The 16,967-nt window shown below is 38.9% G+C and overlaps 1 protein-coding gene and 1 non-coding gene across 2 annotated transcripts; both read right to left on the minus strand.

The window, feature by feature from the left end:
• Positions 1-2,670: 2,670 nt before the first annotated feature.
• On the minus strand, positions 2,671-10,669 carry CCDC43 (coiled-coil domain containing 43). Its single transcript, XM_090292440.1, has 5 exons — positions 10,355-10,669; positions 8,506-8,593; positions 6,854-6,989; positions 5,519-5,577; positions 2,671-4,246 (listed from the first exon to the last, which is right to left on the minus strand). Exons 1-5 carry the CDS (start codon positions 10,556-10,558, stop codon positions 4,059-4,061), a joined length of 675 nt encoding a protein of 224 aa, XP_090148566.1. The 5' UTR covers positions 10,559-10,669; the 3' UTR covers positions 2,671-4,058.
• On the minus strand, positions 7,444-7,570 carry LOC149998582 (small nucleolar RNA SNORA25). Its single transcript, XR_016507341.1, has one exon. It is a non-coding gene; the product is annotated as a small nucleolar RNA SNORA25 (small nucleolar RNA).
• Positions 10,670-16,967: the final 6,298 nt, after the last annotated feature.

The following is a 16,967-nucleotide window of genomic DNA, read 5'->3' on the forward strand; positions in this document are numbered from 1 at the left end:
ACTTGTCAAACTTGAAAATTTCAATGCATTTTCTTTCAGATTTAGAGTTAATACCTTAATGAAGTCTAGCTTCTATTTAAAAATCTATTTAAAATGAATCAAATATAGTTTAAAGTGAACTCAGTTAAAGTTGACTAGGAGTTCATAGTCAAAGCTAAGTTTAAGTAAATTTAATATTTCCTAACAACTAAAACATTGCTTAAACCCATTCTGCAGTGCAGGTAAATGCAAATGTGAAATTCTTCTAGAAGATAAGTTTCATTTAGGTCTGCCTTAGTAAGTATAATTCCAAATAATGAATCTAAATGACTGTAACCCAATTATGGCTACAGTCTAGTAACCAAGACAAGTTTTGATTGTGATATAAAACTGTTTTCCTTATAAAACTGGATAATACCTAGGAAACAAAGGAAAACAAGGATGAACCCAATATTCATGTAAAACTTTAATATTTAAAATACTACCATATTTATCATTTGAAATCTTAGTGCCTAAGTATATGGAGGGAAATTGCATCTGATTCTCCTAAATTAGTGATAAAAGTGCCAATGTAAAAACCATGCAAGTTACTGAATATAAAACCTGTTCAAATCATTTGTGTATATTCTTAAATTTTAATTATACTATCAATTGTTAAATATTTCCAATTTTAAAATATTTAAATTGAATTGAAATATTTCCTTTATCTGGATCTTTTAGATTTGATGCACAGTAACTAAAATAATGACTATTGTCTTAATACCCTTAGTTTGCTTCCTTTTACAAGGGTATCACGAAGTTTTAAAATTTATTTTAAGGTTAATCTTTAGTTTGCAATTGGTTAGTGTTTATTTTGTGTAGTTGTGTTCATTAGTTTGCTTATGTATTTTTTTTTCAAGTGCTCTTGAAAGCTTGGCTTTTTCTGTTTCTCATCACTTAATATCTTTGTATGGAACCCAAGTAATTTATTCATTAATATGAAATGTTGATATTATGTGACTCAGATCTTGGGTTTTAACATTTCTAGCATGAGTTAAACTATGATATAATGTACTTATGAAATTTAATTGAACTATCCTTGACTATAAACACCAATGTTTTAAATGTTGGTGTTTTTCCTAGTTTTAGAAATCCTGGTATATAAAAAAATGTGTAATCACACCACATAAATTTTCTTTAGATGATGTGTGGAAGAAACTGATTGAGAATTCAGGAGTAACTGTGGGGAGAAACATTTTGATCACTGATATGCCTTAGAACTACCAAATGAATTACATTGAAGGTAGTCAAATAAAATTGATCACCCCACCACAGTCACTGCATAGAAAGTAGTTAAGTTTGATGTAAGACATGTTGGATGTTATAAAAAACAAATATTGTATTAATTTAGTCTCTCAAAAAAAAATAAATTATTTTGTTGAAAATAGCTGGTTTCATTTTTTACATTTGTCAGAAAACCAATCAAATTTCATTTAATTGATACAAACTGGTGCTAAGTTTTAAATTTCATTGCTATTAACACATAAGTAACAATGTTGGTAGATAAACCAATGCCATTCAGATATTCTTTAATCTAACCTTCCTCCTTCAAAACTAGGATAAAAATTCTGGGGAAGCTTTTATATGACATGAAATGAAACATTAGTCCATTAACAAAACCAAACACAAAAATTCCTTTAAATTTTGTTAATCGTGTCACCCTATAGATAATTCTCCAATTAGTTGGTTGTCCCTTTTTATGAAATACCCTCTAATGGATGGTTCTTATGTATTCTGAATTACAACCTATGAAAACAATATAAACTTAACATCATACAAGACCTCTAGTGAAACTGATAAAAGTAATGCTTCCATCATTCCTAATCCAAAATAATTTGGCATATTTACTTTAAATTTTTTTTTAAAGCACTTTATATAAAGGTGGTTGAAGACTAACTTGGATTATATCAATGTTCTTCCCATTTGAAGAATTTGTTACTGTGAAGTTTTAGAGGGATGGGAATAAATGTTATGACTGAAATCCCAAATTTGGCCCAAAGTGTCAATCATATCATATATCATACATGGTTGTTTAAAATTTGCCCCTTGCAATATTGAACATTTTAGACGTAAAGGATTTACTAGCACCTGAGTTAAGTGAATAACCTTGCTCAAAGCCTAATTAGCTGATCCTTCTTTGTTTAAACATTAATTCAAGTTTATACTTAACTAACATATATAATAGAATCCCAGAAAAAAATTTGACTGTTATAGCAGATTAAAACAAGAACCCTTCAAGGGTTTGTGGATATAACCCAACTCTGCTTCAGAGACCCAAATCAAAGTGAGAATAAACCAAAAATCCAAAATAAGGATTTTACTAAGTTAAAATAGACCCTCTCATATGCCATCCGTAGAGAGCCTACTGCTACTGCCATATAAAACTAAGACTACCAAGGTATTTCAAGGACTTCAAAGCCAATTTACTGACTTTCCAAAAAACAAAGTAATCTTTCTGATCTAATATCCGACCTCACAGAAAGGAAAACTGAGGCAGAAAATTTATGGATTTCAGGAAGAAGTTCTATTGGTAGAAGAGATTATTAGGGCTAAGCAAAACAAAGCACAAAGTAAAATTCAACACACTGTTAAGCAACTATCCACACAGAATTCATTTTCATAGGTAGCTGGAAGGAATAAGAATCAAAGACACTGATTTAAATAAAGTTTATTTTTTAAAAAGGTGGTTTTGTTTAAAATTTTGCCAATGCCATGGTTATAGGAGTGTCTAGAGGCAACACATTTTTTCCTTAACCATGCTTCTTTTTACATTCTGCATAAAGGTTAAAATTTTTGTTAATCTCAATGATATAAAACAGAGGTCAGCAAACTTTTTCTCCAAAGGGCAAGATAGTAAATATTTTAGTCTTTATAAGCCACATAAGGTCTCTGTCATATATTCTTTTACAACCCATTAAAAACGTAAAATCCGTTGTTAGCTTGTACCACACAGAAACAGACTGGGCCAAATTTGTCTTGCAGGCAGTAATTTGCTGACTCCTGGTATAAAATATCTACTTTGTCTTGTTGGAAAAATTGCTCTCTTCGGGCTTCTTGAAAGTCTGCTGCCTGAAGAGAAAGACCTTATTTAAAAATTGAATGTATTTGTAACAAACGTAGAAATGCAGAGTTCCTGCTCACTTTTGACTCTCTCAAGAAAATTTCTCATTCACTTACTCATTCAATTAATTTGCTGAGCACCTACTATGTACACTCTAAATATCTTGGTGTTAGCAGAGATTTCCAGTGTTTCTTTCTTAAAAGGCAGTTCCTACACTTTCTCTAAACCTAATTATTAGGTCTTTATACTCATGTTTTAGGTTAAACCAGGATTGAAATCTCTACTAGCAATCAAAGGGAATCTAACAATGATATCCTTGCACACAATACTGACATCTCCTTAAAATCACCACCTAGATGAAGAAAAATGTAATTATCTCTACTTTAAAAAGATACTTCTTCTCCCATAGGCTGAACTTTTTTAAGTTCTTAAATCTAAAATATCCATCAAATGATTTCTTCTCATTTTCCTATTTGTTGCCATGTAACATAGAATCTGGATCCAGGTAAGCCTCCTCAATAGCTTTCTATTTGAATCTCAATACACTTAGGGGTGAATAGTACTTCTGAAGCAATTTACACTCCCACATTTCATCTCAGAGGAGTGGTCATGAGTCTGTTCCTTCAGCATAAAAACTGTAACTGTCAGCTTTCTGGATATTCCTACTGTTTGTCCAAGGTGAAGGAAGACTTTTGTAAGTGGCCAAAAGGAGCACAGGACTTCGGTACTAAAATATAAAGGTTGCCCCCATTCTAGATCTTTGGTACAGGTATCAACTACAATTTGATTACCCACACAACAGAGACATGGCACATTTTGTAATTAAAAGTGTTTGTGATTTTCCTTTTAACCATGTAAACAAAGGGGGAATGCCTTGGGAAACCACTTTGCAATGTTCTCTCATTTCTCTTAAATACACATGTGCACAACCAGTTCTCCCTTCGATTAGTTCATGAGGAGAAAGCAGAGTTGACCAAGGTTATCGCTTTCGTTCCCCTCTTTGTGTCCTTTTCTTTTCCTTTTCCTTGCGCTCCTGCTTGGCTAGTTTGTCCCTCTCCCTCTGTAGCTTGTCCTGTTCCTTCTTCCTTTGGGACTCATCCCGAAGCAAGTCTCGCTCCAGTTTTCGGGCGTTGAGGACATCTTCCACGTTGGTATTTCGGAACAGAACTACAATGAGTTAAGGGATTAGGGTAGAGGTTAAGTCACACACGCCCAGCTACTGCTCTCTCTCTTCATTCTTGCTGTCCACTCTACATGCTGAGTATCTATTCCTAGTTTTTAAATAAATCCTTACGTTTATCTTTGGTCTAATGGGAAATCCTAAAACTACCATACAAGTTAAAAACTAACCCTCAGAATAAAAATCTCATTCAGACTTATCTAGATATTTTATGAAAATAAAATTTCATTCTTGAATAAGTACTTATATCATTTAATGGCAGAATATCGTTGGAGTATCTATCCTAGTTTTAGTGAACAGAGTATTCATATAAGTGGGAAATTTTTTATGTACTTACCACTGTTAAAATGCTTGAAAGAGTAAAATAAGCTGTTTAATCTTACTATATTGATTTGTTTTCCTAGACCACTAGAGCTTTAGTGAAACCATGTTCTAGTAACAATAAACTATGAATATATAAAATAGTAAATTTACCAAGTTAGAAAGTACTCAGCCTACAACTTTACCCCTCATTTTCTATGACTTTAAAAATGAGCTGTTACTACCAAACAATCTCCTCTCTACTCTTAACTTTTTTCTGCTTCAGTACTTTAAAATGTGTTCCTGAAATAACCCCGTCCCCCAGATAATCCATCATATTGCTCACCTTTATGAAAGGGGAGTTCTAAGTCCACTTTTTCTGGGAAGCTTCTCGTAAGTGATTCTGTTGGTAGGAACTTTCCTCAGCACATATGTTTCAATCTGTCCATACAGGGGTGGGCAAATGTAGGTTTACAGTAATACAAATAATACAATAATTAATAAATAATACTACAAGAATAAACTGTTTTGTGTACTCACAACTGTAAACCTATTTTTTGCCCACCCCTGTATTTTTAGTTTAAAAGTATTGTGTTCATGTTCTCTTTCCAATAAATTTTAAGCTCTTTGAGGACAAAGAACAAAACGTCCAATACTATTTTAATTGCCTTCATGGTGCTGGGAAACCCAGTGCTATATACACAGTTCAGATTTTTATTTTCCCTTAGAAATCCTTCCTCTAAGCTAACCCCTTTACAGTACATGTTAACATGTCTTCTTTGAGGAAAGTTCTTGCTAAATTGACCACTTGGGGCTGTCATAGAAACGGGGCTCACAATGCTGGCCTAACACGAGTTCCTGGAGGTAAAAGAAGCCCCCAGCAATAACAGCAAAATAAAAACTGATCTTCAAGATGATTCTGTGGAGAAGCACATGGGGATGGACACAGAGAAGGATACATTTGTCAGAACCAATGTTCATTGTGGTGGCACCTGAATCATCCTTTTCATCTGCTTCAGTAAGTGATGTTAAGGAAAGTCAGATGGGAAACAAAGTGCATCCAAACCCAGTATCAGAAAACATTCAATAAACTGACGGGTAGGAAAAGCACAATAAATAGAAGGACACTGTCAGGGATGTGGTAGTAAACCCAGGAGAGTCATCTTTAGAAGTCTCAAGTTGGGGAAGATTGTTCAGAGTTTCTGTAAGATCCTTATCTCTTAGAGGCTAAAAAGAAACTGAAGCTGGTCTGGGAGGACTGCCATATTACTTGGAAGCCAGGGATTGGTGAGCTGACCTCTAAAACAGTAGTTTCCAGAATACCCTGGGAACTTGTTAGAAATGAACATTCTTGGGCCTCATCCTGGATCTACTAAATCAGAAACTCTGGAACGTAGAGCCCAACAATCTGTGTTTTAACAAGTCCCCCAGAAAACCACTGCTTAAAACACTCTTTTCTAGCCCAAGAAATGTGATTTTGTAATTGGAACCATAGTTCTGCCAACCCTGGCAAGAAAAATCATGAGGAAAACCTAAAAGAGAAGTTGGGCCAAAAGAGCCTAAGAATTCTTTCCTGAACTCATGATTAGACAGCTGACATTTCTTGTACGATGTCTACTCCATTCAAGAGGGCTCAGTAAACTAAGCATTTCCTAAACAAATGTCAAAGTCACAAGGAACCAAACCTGCTCCTCACCAGAAATTCTTTTTACACAGTCCCCACTCAAATTCCAGATTTATCCTCCTGTTATTTGGGGATTCAGTTTCACTTTTAATTATGTGGTCACTGGAATACTTTTTTAAAAGGCGCAAACAAAACTACTCCAAATTTGGGAATCCTTCACCCAAAAATATTCAGGTTCTAATCCTGGTTTTGCCACTAATTATATGAACGTTTATAATCACCCATTCATCTCTTAGTGCATCAGTTTCCTCATCAATAGAGAAAGGATACAAAGATGTATTATACGTGATACCATAATGCATAGAAAGGTAAAGAATCACAGCTATATCTTATTTTTAAAAAACACAATATAAATGGTCCATTATTAAGGCATTATTTGTTTTACACTGAAGTTTCCAGGAACATACTTGATTATGTGTTGAAAAATGTAAGTCCAGTATTAACTATTCCAACTTAATTCCTCATACCCACAAAGGACCCCAGATCACTGCCACTTTAGGGAAAATTAAGCTACAAAGGGGGACTGGCAACTTCTCAAAGCTCACTGTAAATCAGCAAATGCTTCTGGCTTGAGCCTCAGGAAATGGAGCTGAGACTATGAAAAGGATATTCCTCTTCATCTGTCACATCAGCATACTGGGCCAGGAGGGCAGCTTTTCTCTGTTTCTCCTCTTCTGACACCATCCTGGGCTTCACCACAATCTGCGCCTGTTTCTCAATTAGAGTAGCAATGGCCTGTACCTCATCTGGGAGGTGGTGGAAGGAGAGAGAGGGACAACAAGGTTCTATGTGAGGAAAAACAAGCTCACCGAAGCACTAGTCCACCCAGGAAGTATTTGGAGTAAAGGCAATGGCATCTGCTGACTCCTTATAGAGCCCTGGGGTTCAAAGGAGATGCCCATGAGAAAGGCAAGGAAAGGCCATGCAGGCCAGGCTTTAGGTCTTGTATCCATCTTCTATCAAGCAGCCCTGCTTTTACTTGTTTTATATTTTGAAGTTCTGCTACTTTAAAAAAAAAAAAAAAGAGGTTGAAAAGCACTGCATTAGAACCCTAGAGAATTAAGCCTCCAAACATACAGCTTTCTCCCCTCACAACCCAAAAACCTAAGAAGGAATCTAGAATCAACTTAAGCTGGTCCCTTTCATGTTGATAATTATTCCAGGTGAAATTCTTATATTATTTATTTTTTTATTTTTTTATCTTATAGCTCCTCAGGAAAACATAGCACTACTGAGTGTCTATTACATCCTATGGAGAACTTCAATCTTAGGTCACAGTGTTAAGAGCTCCTGGTTTGGGTCACATAAGCTCTCTTTGAAATGACTTCTTATATTATTTTAAAATAAAATCAACTATTAAGTTCTCCATTCTCAAAGAAGTAGGCAATAGTGTCAAGTAGTGGTTCTCATGCCTGGCTGCACATTAAGAATCATTAGGGGAGGTTTCCTTTTATTTTCTTTCCATTCTTACCCAAGAATATGTTTATTGACTTTAAAGGGAGAAGAGAGAAAGAGGGAGAGAAACATCGATCAGTTGCCCCCTGTGTGCACCCTGACTGGGGATCGAAGCCACAACCTTTTGGTTTATGGGATGATGCTCCAACCGAGCCACCTGGCCAAGACATCTTGCAGAGCTTTTTCAAAATATCACCAATACCTGGGCCTCAGCCCCAAAGATGTTTATATAATTGGTCCATGATGTTGCCCGGGCACTAGTATTTTTAAAAGTAAAACAAATGATGCTAAAATACAGCCAAGACTGAGAACTACCAGTGTAGATAGTTTAGAATAGATTCTATTTTAAGTCTGGCTTTAATGATTTGAGTTTTCCACATCCTAATGGTGAGTATATTCACTACCTTCTCTTTCATTTTAAAGGGTGCAGGGTTTAGGTGAATAAAGCAAAAGACCAATCACAATTTGTGTTATGAAATGAGAATATAAAAAAGGCAGAAGGTGAGAAAATATAGTTGACCCTATACCTGCAATGCAAATCTACAAGGGGCAGTGGAAAGAGGATGAAAAAGAAAAAAGCCAAAACCACAATGAAGGTAACTGTGGTCAGCTGACATAAAAAAGTAGAAAAGGAAAAAAGAAATGAACATTCAGTTAAAAAAGTTAAAGCTGTTGGGTGTTTGCCAGTTTAAATTATCTTAGGGAAAATGAATATTCAACAAAGGAAACTAAAAACTCCCTGACAGCTATATAGTAAAGGTCATTGGAAAAGGTAATGGAGGTTAGACATCAGAACTCCAGCTCTACCTTCTCTTTTTACTTTGGTGACAACATTCTGAGCTTCCGACCATCGTTCCACAATCTCCTTGCAGATGATAAGGAGGGAATCTTCTTCCTGGTTGGAAAAGTAGACCAGTTAATTAATTTTCTAGAGAACCCTCAACCTGAAAAAAAGCCTATGCAGAGAGCACAGATGGTGATGAGAAGAAACCACAAAGAGGGTTTGGGAGCCACAGGACAGAGAGTATGTTTCTCTTCTGAGGCTCTGGACACAAAAGTAACCCTGTATGAGTCCCAGAATCCACAACTGCTAGGTCAAGGGCACCTAGTCCATCCTGCCAAGACCCAAGGGAAAGAATTTCCACCAACTTAGGGCAGTTTTCCTCATTCTTTTGGAGCAAAAACCTGTTGTCTAAGTCAAAACCCTTCTCCTCTGTGACATTTTCTTTGGCCAATACACTCAACTCAGCACATTCCCTAAGACTTATCACTTTCATGCCAACAGACTTAATAGTCTAAGGCAAATTCATGCCTGTCTTTACCAATAAACAGAGAGTTCCAAATGACACCACGAAAAAAAAAAAAACAAGTCCAGAAGATGGTACCAGCAGGTACCTAAGTTACCTCAAGTTCTTTTTCAGTCTTTAGAAACTTCCTAGCTGAAAATAAAAACTAACTTAAATTGCTTGCCTCCAACTCTTTCCCTCTACAACCTACAATGTCGGGGTCCAAAGAAAAGAATTTATTCCACCGTGTTGTATTTCCACTTAACTTATGAGTTTCATCACAGGCTGTGTTAAGCCCTTCCCAAATATAGGTCAGTCTCACCAGAGCATGCTGTGGGGGCCCTTGCCAGAATGTACTGGGACAGCTGCACTAGTGTTATATTTCAACCATGTGCCCAATCAATAAACTACCCTTTCGTGACTTGAGTGTTAGTGGAAATGAAGGCAGCAAAAAATGATCAGGAAAAGTAGACAATTTGGTGACTTACTACTTACACACAGATTAAAGTACACATTTCTGAATTCTTGAATCTGACTCTAGGAGGTTGTGCTAAGTTTATCTTTCTTCTGAAAAACTGATCTCTTATTTCTACTCCTACTTGACCCCACACACATACACACACAACGATTACTGCATTTCTAAATACTTATAAAGGAAAAAGCAAAATATTTGCTTTAGTTAGGCCCAGGCACGAAAAGACCTCTAAAGCAAGCTTACCTTTTTTGCCCTCCTACCTCTAAAATAGGAACTGAGCCCTGGCTGGTGTGGCTCAGTGGATTGAATGCCAGCCTGCGAACCAGAGTCAATGGTTCGATTCCCAGTCAGGGCACATGCCTGGGTTGTGGGCCAGGTCCCCAGTTGGGGGCACGCGAGAGGCAACCACACACTGCTTTTTCCCTCTCTTCCTCTCTCTCTAAAAATAAGTAAATAAAATCTTTAAAAACAAAAATAAATAAAATAAAATAGGAACCGAGAGGCTTTTGTCATGAGACAGTCCTGGGCACTGCCTCTTAAAGGACACAGACATCCCAAGCACTTTATTCCCCCCTCTGAACACTGTGAACGGATGGGAATGAAATTGGTCGTTAGACGTTTTTAATAAACTCTCATTTAGACATTTCAACGCCATCCGAAGAACATTCACCCACAGGCATCCGAGAGAGCCTTTTCCCCAAGAATAAGGGAAAGCCATGCCTTTCTATGTACCTACAACCTTTCTGGTTCCCCTTCCCCACGGCCCGGAACTCAGAAGAGCATTCCTCTACCAGGTGAGACCACTAATCGTCTGAGACACTGGGTAGGGGAACGGGGATACAAAGTACTGACAGGGACTAGCAAGAGACTAAAGAAATTAGTTCTGGCTTCTCACCAGGAAAGCAGACAAAATACCCTGCAGAGCGTCCAGCTTCTCTTCTTCCTCCTCCTCCTGCAGAACACCCAGGATGTAGGCACCATAAACAGCTCGGTCCACTCCCAGCGCCTCCAACCGTCCATCTAGCCACGATCCAAAGCCGTAGCCCTCGCCATCGCCTTTGCCGAAGGTAGCTGCATTCACTTCACTGGGCGCCGCCATCTTGGGGTCAGGGTCCTGCCAACCCCGAGGGCGCCTACCGCAGTGCCTGACGGGCCGCACGCGAACCCACTGCGCAGGTTCAGAACGGAAATTCACGCCTTGGCGCAGCGGACGTACAACCCCGTGGACCCATAGTGACTCGCTTGGCGTTTTGTAACTTCTAAATTGAGCGCATTTTGGCGTACACTCGGTCACGTGGTCTCTCAAGAATTCTGGCAGAGTTGGGAAAGTTCCAAGGTTCAGTAACTTCGCCGAAGTCACACGGCAAGTAACTAAGCAGGGCTGAAACTCAACTTCGATTTTAGCGCTTCAGCCCACCTTGTCCAGTTGCCCTTCAGAGCACATGTCCACACAGCTTTCAAGTAGGAACCTGATGACTGTGTCTGGAATATCCACCTTTCCGAACTCCTCCCATAACAATACTCCAATTTCAGGACACCTTCCCTGATTCCTTGGCATCTGTGTTAAGATCACTCAAGTGTGCAGTGTGTTGCGATTGCTTCTCTGCACTTAGCGTGGTCTATTTAATGCACGACACGACATACAGTAGTAAGTGCTCAATAAGCGAACAAACAACTTCAAGTCACCTCTTTCAATCATTCAACACTTACACAGGCATGTCTTTGAGGAGTGTTCTTTATCCTTTTCCAGACACTGTGCTAAGAGTTTTTGATGCATTATCTCTTGTAATCTTTCCAACGACCCTGTGAGGAGATGCTTTTATTGTCCACGTATTGAAGATAAGGAAACTGAGGCACAGAGAGTCACACAACGACAGCGAACCTCACCAGAGTTAAGAGCTTGAGGACAGAAACCAGAGCCTCTGCTAACTGCAGAACACCTGGCTCTGAGCTGAAATGAATTACCCAACCTGGGTTGGCTTTCCCTGAGCTAGCTACAAAGGAGGTTGGCAGGTCACTGGTCTCTTTCATTTACTAAATATTTATTGATTATCCACAGCGTCTCCTTGCTCTTAGGCATTGAAAATACAAAAATAAATGTCACAAAATCTCTGACCTCAAAGAGTCTTTAGTACAGTGGAAACAGACATGTTTAAACTAATAATGACAATATAGTGTTTGGCTCAGTGGATTGAGCGTCGGCCTGCGAGCTAAGTGTCGCTGGTTCGATCTTCCAGTCAGGGCACATCAGAGAAGGAAAACTCTGACTCCAAAAAACCTCCGCTGCCTTGCGGCATACCTCTTCAGGGGAAAGGCTAAGGGAGTAAACCCCGACAGAAAATCCGGAGCCGGAGTCCCTAAGGCGGTTTGACGTTGTAGTCAACACCGGCAACTCCTGCGGCGCACCTGAAGCCAAGCTGTATTGACTCCGTCTTTCCCTTGGACCCTTCAGCTGTGAAGAGAGGGGGGGTCTGCTGCATGGGCAACAGCAGACCCTCCATATCACCCTGCCCAGGCTCTGTAGCTTCAGCTCCACTGGAGAGGACACTCCAGCGTCATCGCAAGATGTCGATTCAACACGGGAGGAGACAGATACCGTGTCACTCCCGAGTTGGACTGCACAGCCATTCTCGGCGGTGCAGATAGACTCTTAAGAAGCTACACCATCGTCTCTCGAGACGGACGGCTGCCGACGACGACGACGACGACGGAGTGAGATAAATGTGTTAATGGAGCTTTTTCTGGTGGAGGTTGCAGTAAGATGCCTAGAAGCAGATTAGATTAAATTTGTCTGTTCTAGTGGGATTGAAAACTGTGAAAGTGAGGGATCCAGAAAGGCTTCCCATTGGAGGTGGGAAATGATACATACACTTTATAAAAAAAATAAGTAAGAGTTCTTTGAGCTAAAAGACTGGAAGAGAAAGGAAGCAGATCCAAATTCAGGAAGCTGTGTGCAAAGGATTTTTAGGGGGCCTCCAGAGAATCATGTATGGCTTGAGCAACAGAATTCAAATAGACCATACTCAGGGGATGATAACAAAAAGGAAGGGAGGGGCTTGTATACCTTTCAAAGGGCCTCTTGAGAGAGTTCTCTACCAGTATTATCATTGGGATAATGTAAATGAATGGACAGGGAACACTACAGCTCAGCAGAAATACAGGAGGGAGCATTTAAGATCTTACTTTCTGACATTGTTGTCAGTTTTGGCTCAAATGAACTCAGAAAACATTGTCTTAAAAAAAAAAAAAGAAGCAACAAGTGCTGGCGAAGATGTGGAGAAACGGGAACCCTACTGCACTGTTGGTGGGAATGCAGACTGGTGCAGCCACTATGGAGAACAGTATGGAATTACCTCAAAAGATTAAAAATGGAACTGCCTTTTGAACCAGCGACTCCACTACTAGGATTATACCCAAAGAATCTTGAAACCCCAATTCAAAAGAACTTATGCACTCCTATGTTCATTGCAGCACTGTTTACAATAGCTAAGTGCTAGAAACAACCTAAGTGCCCATCTGTAGATGAGTGGATCAAAAAACTGTGGTACATTTACACAATGGAGTCCTATGCAGCAGAAAGAAAGAAGGAACTCCTGCCATTTGCAACAACATGGATGGAACTAGAGAGAATTATGCTTAGTGAAATAAGCCAGGCAAAGAAAGAAAAATACCATATGATATCACCTAATACAGGAAACTAAAGAACAACACAAACAAAGGAACTAAATAGAACAAAGAGCAGAATAGCAGTCAATAGGGGGGAGGGGAGAGGGAGAGAAGGGGGATAAGTAAGTGAAGGGATTAGTCAAAGAACCCGTATAAAAGACTCATGGACATGGACAACGGGGAGGGATATGATTGCGGGAGAGGGGGTGGGTTGGGTGGGGGAGAGAAATGGGGAGAAAAGGGGACAACTGTAATTGAAAAACCAAAAGAAAAAAAAAAGAAAATAATCTGAATCCATATTCTGGTAAAAAAAAAAAAAAAAGAAAGAAAAGAAGAGAAATACAGTCTAGTGTGAATACTAGCCCCATGACTTCTGTGTACTCACTGAATTAGATTGTAACAGTAATAGAATAAGAAGCCAGATTCAGTCCCCAGAGACTAACCACTGTTTCAAACTCTCAGATGTATCTACTAATCCAGAGGCCGTCTTGCTGGTGGGGATTGTCAGTCAGTGGACAAGTGTGTGAATCATCATAGCATAAGGATCATAGTGGAGGTCAGTGAAGAGCCTCCACAACAATAGAGGTTGCACAGAATTTTTAGGGTTTGTTTTGTTTTGTTTTTTTACTTTTTATTTTGAACTAATTACAGACTCACTAGAAGTCACAAAAATAGTACATGGAGACCTATGCACCTTCTCCCAGTTTCCCCCACTGGTGATATCTTACATAATGATAGCACAATATCAAAATCAGGAAATTGATATTGGTACAATGCACAAAGGATCACAAGCTTTTCACAAAAATGAGTGAAGGCTCTCCACTCATTATATATATAATTATATTTATTTATTTCAGAGAGAAGGGAAGGGAGGGAGAAAGAGAAGGAGATAAATATGAATCAGTTGCCTCTCACATGTCCCCAACTGGGGACCTGGCCTGCAACCCAGGCATGTGCCCTGACCAGGAATCAACCCAAGACCTTTCAGTTTGCAGGAGGACACTCAACCCACTGAGCCACATCCGTCAGGGGAGTATTATCTTTGTTTTACAAATGGAAAAACTGAAGATCAGAGAGATTCATTCATTCACTTAACAAATAACCATTAAGGACCTACTATGCTCTTTACTCTGGGGATATAGCAGTGTACAAATCACCCCAAAATTTAATGACTTAAAACAACACTAATTATTTATTTCTCTCTGGGTTTCTTTCTGTGGGTTTGGAATTTGGGAGCAGCTTGGCTGGGGACTTTCCGGTTTGAAATCTCAAGAGGTTATAGTCATCTGAAAGCTTGACTAGACTAAGGCTTGCAGGATGACTCAGTCACAGTAGTGGCAAGTCGGTGCTGGCTGTAAGCAGGAAGCCTCAGTTTGTCTCCACATGAGCTTCTCCACAGGCATTCTTAAGTGTCCTCATGTCATGAGAGCTGGCCTCCCCTCAGCAGGCCATCCAAGAAACAGCAATACAAATGTTGAAATGTCTTTTATGACTTAGCCTCAGAAGTCACACATTGTCATTTCCTCATTATTCTATTGGTCTATAGCCCTATTTGATGTGGGCAGGAATTGAGGATCATTGAGGGCCATCTTGGACACTGGCTACAACAATATGGGTTGTTCTTAAATCTATATTTATAAATATAAACATTTTATATATGTATATATATTTATACAATAAAATCATAATTGATGTTTACCAAATTAGAAATTAGAGCAAAATATTAGTTTGTTCATTTAAAAATAAGCCCACTATGCATTAACATAAATAATGCATTTTTAATTAAAAAATATTTTTCAAGACAAGAATAATCAGAAGAATGGCATTGTTTTATTTCTGGAAATCTCTTTAATATCTGGTTTGACAAAAGTGTTGGATTCTCATTTTTGCTATGTTTGCTCCACTTAATAGTCATTAGAGAATGAGCAAAAATTGAAAGTAATGTCTTAGTATTATTGTAAAAAGTTTTAATCTTAAGGAAGCTTCTGAAAAGGCTGAACCACACTTTGAGAATGTTGAGCTAAATTATGATACAGTTACAAATGATGCCAAATCTGAGTAGTTTACAAGATTTAATTCTTGCTCATCTTACAAATCCACTATTGGTTGCCCATAGTTCTCTTCCATGTCATCTTCACAAAGGAACTGAAGTTGACAGGGCACCCTCTAGCTAGGACATTGCCAGTCAGTGGGAAGAGGGAAAAGAACTTGGTAAATCATGCTGACTTTTAAAACGTGTGCTTGGAAGTGATGTGTCATTTTTCTTTCCATCAGCCAAAGCAAGTCACATGACCAAGCTTTATTCATCAGGCTGGGATGTATAATCTTCCGCAGGGAAAGGCCCCACTGGAAGAAATACCAAGTATGTGTGATGCATATAACTCCACCCTTGTATTTATTTATTTATTTTAAAATTTATTAATTTTTAGAGAGAGGAAGGGAGGGAGAAAGAGAGGGAGAGAAACACTGATGTGTGAGAGATACGTCAATTGCTTGCCTCTCGCAAGTCCCAAAATGGGGACCTGACCCGCAACCCAGGCATGTGCCCTGACTGGGAATTGAACCTGTGACTGTCCCGTCTGCAGGCCAGCGCTCAATCCACTGAGTCACACCAGCTAGAACTCCACCCTTGTATTTAAATAACATTCTGGTTGTGCATGAAGAAAGGATTATACTGGGGAGAGGAAGGAAGGTACTCAAGAGTAGAAATAGTTAGGAATTGATTTAGTTACTTTGGACAAGAAATAATAGTGGCTTGGACTAGGGTGGTAGCAGTAGTCTAATTCAAGGTGTACTTTGGAGTTGGTCGAACTTATTAGAGTGGGGGTGGAGATAAGAGAAAGTACTGAAAGATAACTCGTAGCTTTTTGGTTTGAGCAATTGAGTGAATGATGTAACATTTACTGAGATGGGGAAGACTGGGAGAGTAGGTGGGCTTTTTGGCGGGAGGGCATAGGGAACGGAACAAACGTTGTTTGAACATGTTAAGTCTGAAGATGCCCATTAGGTATCCAAATGGAAATGTCCAGTAAGCATGTGAATATATGCATATATATGTCTAGAGATCAGGGGAGAGGTCAGAACTTGGAATAGAACTTCTGCAGACATTAGCATAGGGTTGAATTGTAAAGCCGTGGAGTTGGATGAGGTCATCTTGGGGGGAAAGTGTTAATAGGGAAGAGAAGAGGGCCAAGGGCTAAGGGCTAAAGCCTTGGCATAGTCCAACAGTTATAGGTGAAACAGAGACTTTGGACCCAGCAATGGAAATTGAGGAAACCCCATTAAAATAAGGTAAAAACAAGTAGAAATGGAAGCAAAAAGAAAAAGAAGGAGTAGTCTGTTTCAATTCTGAAAGTCGGATAGGATCAGGATTGCAAAATGACCTTAGGATTTGGGACCATGGAAGTCACAGTTGACCTGAATTAGTTTTAGTGGAGAGGTGAGGATCAAAGTCTAACAAGGGAGGTGCCTCTTTTGAGAAATTTTTGGTTGGATGGGTAAGTGGAGGAAAGGGAGGGAGTGAAAGATGTGAAGATGAAATGTGTATGAGAAATATTCATGTAAACTGTACAGTGATAGGTTTCTTTTATTATTTATCATCGAACTCCTAGGGATTTCAAAGTAGCTTGTGTGAAGAACCACTAAAACTAATCCCCAGTTTGCTGACTATTGAGACTCAAAATATCTCCAGACAATGAACAGACTAGAGCGAAAGCGGAACAGAAAACATAGAGTTGAGAAGGATTTACAGAGTCAATGTTGTCCTCCTAGGGCCACCGTAGGGCGGTCTCACAGCTACTAGTACATCGTTTTAGGGGCGGAGCCAAGAGGAAATTTAAACC

The sequence above is a fragment of the Furipterus horrens genome, unplaced genomic scaffold (assembly GCF_987537825.1).
Source record: "Furipterus horrens unplaced genomic scaffold, mFurHor1.1.pri manual_scaffold_11, whole genome shotgun sequence".
NCBI lineage: Eukaryota > Metazoa > Chordata > Mammalia > Chiroptera > Furipteridae > Furipterus > Furipterus horrens.

Coding starts and splice junctions, on each gene's coding strand:
- CCDC43 (XM_090292440.1), bottom strand. CDS start 10,558: ATGGCGGCGCCCAGTGAAGTGAATGCAGCTACCTTCGGCAAAGGCGAT. Junction 6,990..8,505: donor CACCAAAGTAAAAAGAGAAG/GTAGAGCTGGAG, acceptor ACCACCTCCCAG/ATGAGGTACAGGCCATTGCT. Junction 5,578..6,853: donor GATGTGACAGATGAAGAGGA/ATATCCTTTTCA, acceptor AACATCACTTAC/TGAAGCAGATGAAAAGGATG.